At 36.3% G+C, this 12534-nt stretch overlaps 1 protein-coding gene across 3 annotated transcripts in view; it reads left to right on the top strand.

Moving 5' to 3' along the window:
* The window catches only part of LOC126743570 (LIM/homeobox protein Lhx3), a 129589-nt gene extending 117602 nt beyond the window's left edge, over positions 1 to 11987 (top strand). For all 3 annotated transcript variants that reach the window (XM_050450722.1, XM_050450721.1, XM_050450723.1), the window contains 5 exons: positions 3073 to 3275; positions 5899 to 6082; positions 6486 to 6637; positions 6706 to 6900; positions 11462 to 11987. In XM_050450722.1, coding sequence (XP_050306679.1) covers positions 3073 to 3275; positions 5899 to 6082; positions 6486 to 6637; positions 6706 to 6900; positions 11462 to 11610 — 883 coding nt within the window. In that variant the 3' untranslated portion in view covers positions 11611 to 11987. The remainder of the gene's footprint in view (positions 1 to 3072; positions 3276 to 5898; positions 6083 to 6485; positions 6638 to 6705; positions 6901 to 11461) is intronic.
* Positions 11988 to 12534: the final 547 nt, after the last annotated feature.

Below are 12534 nucleotides of genomic sequence, written 5' to 3'. Positions count from 1 at the left end.
GAAAAAAAAAACTTTCCAACATGTTCAAGGTTAAAACCTATCATTAAAAAAGTCGTCCAGGTTATAATATGCCATAGCCAATAAAAGCGTCTTTAATTCTCTTTTAAATTTCTTAACATCCGATATATGTCTAACACATAGAGGAACATGATTGTAAATTTTTTTACTTATGTAAATTAATGAGTTTTTGGTAAGGGAAGACGTAGGAATAGGTAGGGGAACATCATTTACACGACGAGTCAAATGGCCAGTGTCAGAGGGTAGTTTGGGAATTTTGTGAATAAGAGCAGCTGTTTCTAAGATAAAGAGTGAAAAAAGAGTTAGGATTTTTTGAGAAATGAAGAGGGGTTTGCAAGAATCTCTTAACTTAGCAGAACATAGGTATCTAACTGCTTTTTTTGAATAACAAAGACAATGTTAAGTAGCCCCTTATTGGTTAAACCCCAAAAAGGCAAGCCATACCGAATATGAGATTCAATAAGTGAAAAGTACACTGAACGTGCAACCACCCCTCCCAGCTCTTGTTTTGCCATTCTTACTGCAAAACATCCAGAAGATAATTTCCCAGCTAAATGTAAAATATGATCTTCAAACCGAAGGCGACCATCAATGGTAATTCCTAGGAACTTGCAGCACTCTTTATTCTGCAAGAGGGAATTTTCGTCAAATATCAGACCCTGAACATCGCACTTAAACCCCATAATAGACGTCTTTCTTACATTAAACACGAGCCTGTTGGAAGCACACTATCCTGATAAAATCTGAAGGTCTTCAAGGATACAAGTCTTAATATAATCAAAATTTTTATGGCTCCATAGTATGGTGGTATCATCAGCAAACTGAACTACCTTGCCCTGCAGTTTCAATGAACTCAAGTCATCCACATACAGTAAAGATAACAATGGTCCCAACACTGAACCCTGGGGAACGCCGCATTTTAGGGATTTAGAAGCAGACAAACGCCCAGACACTGTAACCTTCTGAGTACGATTTGATAGATAGGACTCAAACCATCGCAACGCTACGCCCCTAAAACCATATTCATCGAGCTTAGATAACAGTATTCCATGATCCACACAGTCAAATGCTTTGGATAGATCACAAAACACTGCCGCCGATGACTCTTCAGAATTCAAGGACACATAGACGCTCTCCAAAAAGCTAAAAACAGCATCATGAAATCTAAATGTTAGCAAATTACTATAATTAATGCTATGCGACAAAAAATGGAGTGATACCAAATGCATGATTTAGCCGTGTCAACCATAAATTATAAAAGCTTCACTTGTCATACACACAAGATGATACTATATCTGAATTGGTCACGGGCCATACAGGAATGTCCTCTCCTTCTGATGGGCAGTGACTGCATGGCTCTAGTGACTGTGGACTGCGAGGGATTCGTGACGCACATTGCAGGCAGAGAGGAGTGGCAGCATTCCAACAGACCTGCATTGCTAAAAAGGGGGACCATATGGTACACAGATGGCTCCAGAATGAATAACAGAGCTGGATCAGGGCTTATTGGTGGGATCCCACATACCAGTAGGGCATACTCGCTGGGGGAGCACGCCACTGTCTTCCAGGCCGAAGTATTCGCTGTATTAAAATGCGGACAGAAAATCCTAAGCTGCGGACACCGCAATACAGTCCTATCAATATGCTCGGACAGCAGAGCTGCCATTAAGGCTATCACGGCCGCAAAGGTAAGCTCCAAGCTTGTACTAGCGTGCATAAAAGTCCTGAAAAAACTGGTACAGGTTGGATGCAGGGTCCAGCTCGTCTGGATACCTGGCCACGCAGGCCATGCAGGTAATGAGGAAGCGGACTCTCTTGCCAGACTGGGATCCGCGAATGTGCCGATGGGACCGGAACCCATAGTTGGTATCGCCAAATGCGTTGCGGTCGCGTCAATGAAGGGTCTGCTGGACAAGTGGACCCACCGAAGATGGACTGAGTCCCCTGGTATGAGACAGGCCAAAGCGCACATAGGTGGGCCCTCTGCCTGCCTCATCAAAAATCTACTACGCCTAAAAAGACGCGAAATTCGGCTAGTGACAGGTCTTTTAACCAGTCACTGGCACTTAAGAAGCCATCTCCGTACTATCGGTATTGCGGACAACCCGGAATGCCGATGGTGCTGTGAGGAGGATGAAACCATTGACCATGTAGTCGGGGAGTGCCCAGCACTCACGCGCGCTAGGTTCAAATACTTGGGTAACACTTTCAGTGTACCGAGCGACTTTAAGTCCTTCAGACGAGAGAGCCTTATCGGTTTCTCTAAGGCCGTTGGGCTCTGGTAACCCCCGGTGGGGCATGACGGGTCCATCAGGAGATCTATACGCACAACTGCCTTGGCAGCTCATCACTGTTTCGTCAATTCACTTTATCTGAATTATTTTAAAAACGGTTTAAAAATAAATTATTACCTAAGTTAGAATACCATTTAGAGGTATACCAAATAGTATCATAGTAATGAATGCGAGTTAGCTTAGTCGAACTCTTAATAAAAGTCCTTGTACCAATGACACCATCCGGAATTATATGATGGATATAATAATATTTATTCTGAGGAAAATAATACGAGAAAACAATTGCCTAAAATATAAAGATACTTTTCAATGGAAAAAAACAATATTATTGTAATAGTTTGGCGGCAGAAATAGGCCATACGATATTGCATGTTTAACCCAATTGAAGACATATGGCTTGAGCTGAAAACATTTGTAAAAAATGTTAGAAAAATCGAAAAATCCTACGTAAATATAGATCTAATAGACGACAGTGAAAGTAAATCGGAATTATTAAAAAAACTCATCATTTATTTTTATTGTAATAATGTAGATATCTAAATTACAATACTGTGTTTATATTTATTTTGTATTGTACGAGACGAGTCCGGCCTTGCTACCATTTTGTCGAAGTCTGATCTCATCAGTACTGAATGATAATGACTTTCTAAGATATTTGGTTATACTATACCTTGAAATAGTCCGTATACCTCTATTGCATTAAAAACTCACAACCTTTTCGCAAATGTATATTGTTTATGCCCTTATGCTGTGGGTGCAGGCGCTACGGAACGAAGTGCGCAGGCTGCGAACTCGGAATACCCCCGACCCAGGTGGTGCGCCGTGCCCAAGACAACGTCTACCATTTGCAATGTTTCGCATGCGTGATGTGCGCCCGCCAATTGAACACCGGCGACGAATTCTACCTGATGGAAGATCGGAAACTGGTGTGCAAACCGGACTACGAAACCGCCAAGTCTAAAGGTAAGATTTCTCATGGTTAAGTAATGACTAGTAAACCTTTTTTTCTATGACATACTCATGGTAAGTTGCTAAAAGCTTTGAAATTACCCAAAATCGTCATATTTAAGATCTTTGCAATTTCTTATCCATTGTCAGTTTATTCGTAGAAATGTGTGAGTTAATTGATCGGATGGTTCAAATTAGCCTTATTTTCTTGTTTTCTTGTAAGTCCTGATTTCTGTAAAGTATCTGGTTAGATATATTGCATGAACACTCATAGTATAACATATTTAAGACCCTCAGAAAAATGAGTTCATGAGCCTCACTTTGAGTTTCCTTTTGGAAGGTTTGAATATCCAGTAATTCAGTAATAGCCAATAGTAGGCAGTTAAATCGATGAAGCTATTGCTGATTTAAAGATTTTTATTGTGTACTAGGCACTCTAGTGGATCATAATATAGTCCGTTCAAGATTTTGAAAATCTCTAAACGTCCTCCCATAAATCTCCTTTCCTTCAAAGTTGATAGCTGCAACCTCTGCAGTCTCTGGGTTAGTTAGTCTTTAATTCAGGAGGGATTTTTATTACTCTTTCTTATACCCTCTCTACTTTTTCTATATCTTTGATATAATTTTAATGTTTCCTTTCTTTTTTAAGTATTTATTATAAATAATTTGTTATATCTAAAATATTAATTTTATTTTAAAAAGATGATTTTATTTTTATGTATATCTTTTCTACTCTATTATTAGAGTTTCTCTGTTGAGTGATATATATAAAATAAGTAAATACATAATATGGGTTCCACACTATAACTGAATATTCAAGTTTTGGTCTTTATATAACTTTATTATTTCCTATCTTCATTATTTCCTTTAAGCGATTTTTAAATGGTTGTTTTATGAGGTAAATGAAAGAATTGTTTCTTTTTACAATTTTCACAATATTGTTACGGATTTTCCGTGTGTTCAATAACTAAGCACACTTGAACACTAAACTTTTATTCATTACTTCCCTTACAATCACTTAATATTTCTAATCACTTATTTATTATTTAGCGTACTCAATTTACAACTGTAAACTTCAACTAAATATCGAAGCAAGTCCCTATATATACGCAATAAGATTCTTCTACTAATTTCTGGAATTATAAACGAATATAAGTCGATTAGAATAATCTAGCTAAGACACGGCCGTAGTAAGGCAAACTTTGTAACAATATGATTTTTCCATTCCAAACTATTGTAACTGTCATTCCTAGGTCATTCTGCTCAAAAAAAGCTGCGACGGTCATACTATTTATCCTGTATTTCTTGTTTGGGTTGTTTGATCCGATTCTAATTATTATGCATTTGCAATTACAACTTATTTCATTTTATTCCTCTAAAAGGAAACCATAGGACAGATTTGCGCTCTTTGGGATAATTTCTACTATTTGTTTGTAATTCATGGGTATTTGAACCTGAAAGTTATGATGAAGAGAAGTCGATCTGATCTAACGGAACTCAGGACAAAAGTCATTTTAACTTAGGAGAGGCCTAATTTAAGAAAAATTTGTGTTTGTGTTAGAGAAGCTCTTACGAGACAGCCACCAAAGCCCCTTCTTAGTTTATAATTACTTTTCACTTCATGTAACTATAATGCTAATTCTGATAAAAAATTTTTTGGTTACTTCTTCTTGTATATACGTATTCTTGTATATTTTACACCTGTCTGCCCTTTTATGGTTGTTTGATCTTTATTAAAAGAGTAAGATATTTAACTAACTAAAAGAAACCAAATTGACTCATATTTTCTGACTTTTTAAACGTATTCATTGCCAAAGCCTAAACTGATTTTGCTTTATTTTAACTCCATCAAAGGAATCCTCAAAACTCTTAATTCGCTTTATTCTATATATTTCCCGCTTCATAATTCTTGATAATTCTTCTCCTCTGTCTTATTTTTGGCATTAAGCTTTCTTGTTCTATTATTAGAAGAATATTAACAAGTGAACTGTCCAGCTAAATACTGAGGGCTTTTAGATCCAAATACGTGCCATATTTTCTGCAGAGCTCTAGGTTACTGGATCTATTCAATATTCAGGACAAAAATTAAACTTATAAATAGTTTTGTATGCTTCTCTCTCCGCGTTTTCCCATTTTGCTAAGAGGAATATACAGTTTTGATCATCAATAGAATCTTTCAGGAACTTTAGTTGACTTTACCAAACCGCTTAGATTAATCTATGCTGATTCCATCTCGCTACTTTCTGTCACTGTACTTTAATTCAGAATATATCTATTGGAAGATTTACTTACCTGTTTAATCACAAAAAGCGTAACTTAAGTTGGAAAAATATTAGATAACCAGGGACAAAACTGACGTATATTTTTTCACCACTCTATAACATTCAAGGCAGTGAGATATAAGAATAATTTGCGTCTTAACTTTTTTGCGTTTAATCAATTAATTTTACTAAGCGGGTAATAATGGATTTGAATGCATGTTGTTGCGCCTCGCGTCACTTTCTATTTAGTCGATTTCATAATTTTAAAAATTGTTTAAGAAAATCCACGTTTTATATGCGTTATACAATAAAAGAATAAATATGATTTTAGTCAACTCTCATAATCATTCATAAATTATTAATTATATTTATTCTAGCGGCGGAATGTCTAGACGGTGACCAACCCAACAAACGACCGAGAACCACAATAACAGCGAAACAGTTGGAAACCCTGAAGACGGCTTACAATAATAGTCCGAAACCTGCTAGGCACGTGCGCGAGCAACTGAGCCAGGATACGGGTTTGGACATGCGAGTGGTGCAGGTCTGGTTTCAAAATAGGTAAGGCAATTTCTAAAAACTTTGAAGAGTAAGCAGTTCGAATGAATATATCTGTTTTTTTTCTGTCTACTCTATTTAAAATATCTTAAATGTTTAATACTGACCAGCACTTAAAAAAACGATACAGTTTTTGTAATTTACTGGAAAGCAAAGACGAACTCTTCACTTAAGAAATATTTTAAATTTTCTTTTCATGGTGTGTTAATATCAAATGTAAGAAAATTAGACACTAAGCGAATAATATTCGTGGTATTTGCCGATGATTCTTTCCTCCTTGACATATCGACAACACTGAATTGCATCTGATAGACGATTCATTTCCTGACCAACACAGATCAGTGGACCATTCTTATTCAATACATTTATTTTATTATGTACTTATCTTCATGTTCTTAACTTCCAGGAGAGCAAAAGAAAAAAGATTGAAAAAGGACGCAGGCAGAACCAGATGGAGCCAATACTTCAGATCGATGAAAGGCGGTTCATCACCCAGACACGATAAACTGTTAGATAAGGACGACATGAAGGTGGATCTGGACAGCTTTAGTCACCATGGTAGGATAATCTTTATACATATAAGTGTATTATATATTTAAGTTTTCTTCTTGATTTTTGGATTACAGATTTAAGTGACGACAGCTACGGCACTGTAGTGAACATGTCGATGGACCAAGATGGATCGTCCCCGCACAGCGGTATTGGAAGACCGATGTTCCTTCATGGGGCGGCTTCGCCCTCTTACCTTCCAGGACATACCCCACCACATGGGCATGAGCATATGGGCTATCCGGATCATTTAGCTGTCTATTCTGGTTTAGGTAGGTTTCGTTTTTAACTCGGTTTGTAGCCTATAAATGAGTTGAATCTTTCTTACAACCAATCAAAATGGACGTGTAAAAAATTACTTAATAAAAATTCTACTACGTTCTTATCGCTTAAAAAAATTGTTTAAAATTATCACCAATGTGTTTATTATATAAACATTGTTTTATAAGATGATATCGAACTTCCAGTTATTTTGGAGTAAATAATTTACCTTTAAAGTCATTGGGCCTTCACACAGATTTAGGGATAATATTGCCATTAGGTATACAATATATTTATACAACACTCAAATTCTTCAAAAGAAGGAATATACAATTTCGTCTCTAATATTAGATGTTTAAATTATTGATTTTAGTTGACGTAATGATCAGCAGAAAAATAAATTCAATTGCATGTAAGGAATATATTTCTTTTATTTCATTTAAAGTAAAGTTTAAAGGGAAATACGTTAAGAAGTCTTAAAGTAAAACGAGTTTAAGCATACGCCTTAAACTTAATAAACTGATGTTTCAGCAAACACACAATGCTAACACAGTAATAGGTCACATCCCATTAATGTCGTCAACTATTGACGTCATTTAGCACTAGGATGTTTAGCTTGGTTGGCTCTAGCTAATCTAGTTCTTCTGGAGTTATGTTGTTATGTGCAAGAGTTTTTAGAAGATATTTCTTTTAACTGTATAACTCTTATTTTAACTAAAAACTAAATCAGCAATTGTCAGTAAGAAATCAGGAAAAAGGGAATGCCATTGTTTGTTAGCTTTTACTAAAGGATCAAAAGTATGGGCCATTCGTAGGACAAGATTTTAAGGTCCCTACAGGCAGAAAAAAAATACGTTAAAGAGGTCTTGAAAAAGAAGCGACTTTAAACCTTAACCTTAAACGCTTTAAACTGATGCCTTGATAAACACACACTGACGTCAATACAACGTGTAGAATTGAATACCATCAACGAATGAGAAAGACGTCAATAAAAACGGTGGGGTGACGTGATGATATTACAATCCATTGACTTTAACAGCTATTGACGTCATTTTGACAATTCTAAAACGTCAAAAGAGCCCTGAAACGACGATATTATGACGTCTAAAATATGACTTTAAGAAAGAGTAAAAATATAATATATTTTACTATATACATTGATTTATTGCAATTATTTCATTTTAACAAGATCTGTTTTGTTTTAAATTTTTCATTGCAAAATGAAGAATGCTATAAAGTTTCTTTTTTCTTATAAGGGACTAAGAAAAGCATTTGTTAACATAGGATTTCTTAACGTTTCTTTTAAGTAGATTCCTAACTTTAATAAACTAAACCAAAATTAACTCTTATCTGCTATAAGAATACTCTTTTTATAGACTGGATCAGACTATTTCGCAAAAATTGTAAAATAAAAAAAAATAAGTTTTTAAAAACACTAATATAAATAATATAAATCATAAATAATAACACTGAGGATGTATATTAATAATTAATAAAGCTGCCGTGAACAATAATTATTTACTTTCTTTGATGTGAGTGGCCTAATCCAGGCGTTTAAGAATGTGTATATGCTGCGTACTAAACAATTACCAATAAATGCAAATATCAACACAATGCAACTTATTGATAAAATTAAATAATTACCACACGCTTGCACCACATCTTCAATTTCTTCCTTTAAACTGGAGTGTTCCTGGACTGCCGGAAAGAGAGTTTCCTAAAACCTATCCATAAGTCAGGCGACAAAATCTCTGCTACCAACTATCATCCCATGCTTAGTGCAGTCACCAAGGTATTTGAAAGCTTAGTATGTGACACAATCACCACCCTTTTTAAACTCCTACTAATTAATCAGCAGTTTAGCTTTAAGCCATGCAAATCAGGGATATCAAGTGGTATATACAGTGTATACTGTATACACTAATTTCTCCAAGGCGTTCGACAAAGTATCCTACAATATTTTCTTGCATATACTAAAAATGATTGGGATTGATGAAGCTTTATTGTTTTGGTTCAAAAGCTACTTACCGTAGAAATATTAATAAGAAGTTTGGTAATAAAAGTTTGGTAAAATAAGGCACATTCTTTGAAAAAATAACAAGTGTAACAAAAACAAAACATTGGCTAATTATTATTATCAACTAGGAAGTCCTTGTCGGCATCACTGTTATCGACTGGAGATTCATTCCGAATCCTCACACCATTCGCATTCAAAATAAGGGTCTTTGCTGTCTTTATTACAGAGTCCACAAATCCAAGCCCGACACTTCGTGCATTGTATCCAATCAATTGCGCCTCTGTAGTCTTTCCAATTAATCTTGCAGATACCACACTGGGAGTTATTAGTCTTTCTTTCTCTCTTGCTTTTTCTGGTAGGGAGTTGCTGAGTGCATGGCAAAACGCTAGATGAAGAGGGTCCTGGTTCTTCGGCTGTAGTTCGAAATTCCTCAGGAACGGTTAGAGGATTTTCAGAAATATTAGGGTCTGTAACAGTGCGAGACGCATCACTTCCAAGTTCGACTTTTTTTCCCCTTTTGCGTTTTTTCTCAACCCCTTTTCCACGGTGCTCTTTCAACAAATCAACGAAGCTGTTTCCTAAGACTCTTTCGATTTCTGCATCTTCTAGTCTACCAGGAATGCGCTTCAAAACTTCGTCGGGATTTGCAGGATGCAAACCAGTTGCTCTAAATCCTGATTTGAGATTCTCTGCTACATTTTGATTTACCCCTTTCCACAATCTATCCAGTAGGTTCGGAAATTGTTCTTTCGGGATACAGCCTTGGAACCGCGACTCCTTTCTTTACTGACCGAGAATCTTTCTCCATTTTCTTTTCATAGGCGCAAATATAGCCACATCAAGAGGCTGCATTAAATGCGTGGCATTGGCTGGGAAGGGAGTTATGTAGATGTTATTTGTACCACATGCCTCTATCACCTGTGGTGAAAATTGGCTTGCCAGGTTGTCACCAACGAGAATCATCTGGTCGTTATTTTCTCTGGTGGATTCGACGTGAGGCAGGAAAAGCTGGAAGCACCACATTTCGAATAAGTTCTTGTAGAACCATCCGCTCGCACTGCTCGCATATTTTGTTCCTCGTGGTCCACCTTGCGTCCAGTTGTCATAAAGATTCAAAGCTTTATATACAACCATTGGTGGTAAAAGATCTCCATTAGCATTTCCACAAACCATTAAACTGATCGTAGCCCGGGAATGCTCCTGAACGATTTCCACTCTCTTCATGTTCCCTGGCACTACCACCTTCCTGGACCCAGGATCATCTGTAACGTTGGTTTCATCATAGTTGTACAAATTTGAGTTTTTCACTTCTCTAATTGCTAAGTCAATATTTTTTTTTTATTTAAGAAGATTTTTGAATATTCGAACATTTTTTCCTTGTTTGTCCAAGAATTTTTTTATTACGTCACGATCAACTTTTTTGAGAGGAAATCCCCAATTTGCTACAACACCCAATGTCTTTGAAATGAGAGCCTCTTTTTGATCACTTAAAACCTTTGGTCGACCAACTGATTTCGAGTGTGCACCAAGAAGTCTTAGACCTAACGTACTCTGTTCTACTTTGAGGTTCGGCTGCTAAGTTTCGGCTGCTAATTTCCTCGACATACCCGCATTTACTGCATCTACCGCTTGGCGCAAGGCGTTCTCTGAGTAATTCCGGTAATTTCTTGCTCCCGGAGTTTTTTTGTACGTATGAACCGTTTTTATACTTTATTTACCTGTAAGAACAGAAAGCCGGCGATAAAATACAAAATAACATAACCTAAAAAAAAAGTAAAAAAAAATACACGTGGTGTGCAAGTTACCCCGGGGTGGGCGAGTAGCCCCACATTACGGTACCTGATCCTAGACTCATTGTTAAAATCGGTAGTTTTCTGGAGTCTCTCATCTTGAGCTACTTATTTTTAATATTATTATTAATGATATAGATGAACGTTTCACTATTTGTAATCTATACCAAAAGAAATGATATGAAAAGTAATACAGCTAATTGTACTATTATGACTTTTTTTCGTTCTAGAAATACTATTGATTTCGACTACATGATCAGTCGCTATACCCTTGAAGGCTTTCTAGATGCTTGGTTTTATTGGGAGGTGTACTGAGGACTTCACAAATACTGCCGCTTTAAAAACACCGCTTTTTACTATGCTCTGGTCCCTCCTCATTTGACTGTGCTTCCTATGAATGGTCTTCCTTCTATGGCTCTTCAACAAGTTAGACATACATTTTTAAAACAAATAGCGCACAAATTGATTATGCTGATCTTACCACTTTTTAAAAAAATTCTACATGGGAAATTGGTGGAAAAACTACTAGAGCTTTAGAGCTACTTTAAGAAATCAATATTCGAGCTCCACTGACAGCAAGAAGAACTACTGATGGTTTTCCTACTCCAGCAATTACTCTTTTCTTTGTACCTATTTATAAAACAAAAACAAAATTAATCAAGCCAATCCTATTTACCTGCTTAGGCAAAAGATTTTAAATAGATTGTTTTAGAGAAGTTTCCTTACCATAACAATGTAGAAACTACCAAGAAATTTTTTTTCTAGGTCAAGGTCCTCCTCCTGGAATGATGCACGGAATGCCCCCGGGCGGCCCCGATTCCGAACTAAGTAACGACAGCAGCCCTAGGGGATACCCCGATTTTCCCCCAAGCCCCGACTCGTGGCTGGGGGAGCCGTCCAGCGCACATTACTGACCCCCCAAACACAAACTATATCAACTTATTGTAGATAGGATTTTTAAATATTGCGTTATTTATTAATTATTGTACTTGTATAAAATCAACTATACAAAAAAAAAACGGTTTTTACGGGGTGTTTCAAATCTTCTTTCTGTGTTTTTTCTCTAGTCTGTGTTGTATTATTTTCTGTGATTTTATTTATATTTTAAACAAAGAAACTCTATGTACAAATTAATGTAAATAATATTTAGTTAGTTATTGTATATAATTATAAGCTCTTGTCACACCTATATATAATTTATGGTAGATTATAGTCATTAAACTCTAGTCACCAAAGCAGGTATTTTATAGTAAGATTGTAAAAAAATGGTGTCATCATCAGTTCTAGTCGTCCCTTATTTATTGTTTATTTGTAATAAATTTTATTTATTAAATATAAACAGAAACGTGTCTTTTTGACTCAACTTCTGTATTCCAGTAAATAACGTCTACTATTTAATATCTTAGCTTAATATTGACTTTTTGATCCAGAAGTGCTCAGGGAGAAGTATTGTCCCCAATCCTTTGGTACCTAATAGTCGGCAGCCTTATCGATTAATTAAACAGGACTGGCTTATACATGTAGGCCTACGCTAACGTCCGGGTAATCCTTTGCCCGGACAAGAACGTCGCAACTATGCAAGGCCCAATGAAGAGGGTCCTGCATATAGTGGACAAAGTAAAGTTCCTATTATTCACGAGGAGATGTAACTTTGGTACCCCACCTGTTGTGTCTATGCCCAGATAGCACAAATATATCCAATGAATATCCATTAGATATCACTTTTTGAATAGAGGGACTGTCCGATGGATATCCATGTAAGGACAGCAACTATTAACTTGATATCCAGTGGATACTACGAATAACAAACTCATGTAAATCCTTTTGGACACCATTTG

The sequence above is a fragment of the Anthonomus grandis genome, chromosome 13 (assembly GCF_022605725.1).
Source record: "Anthonomus grandis grandis chromosome 13, icAntGran1.3, whole genome shotgun sequence".
NCBI lineage: Eukaryota > Metazoa > Arthropoda > Insecta > Coleoptera > Curculionidae > Anthonomus > Anthonomus grandis.
Note: the sequence above shows the minus strand (reverse complement) of the source record. Positions and strands in the feature narration are given on the sequence as shown.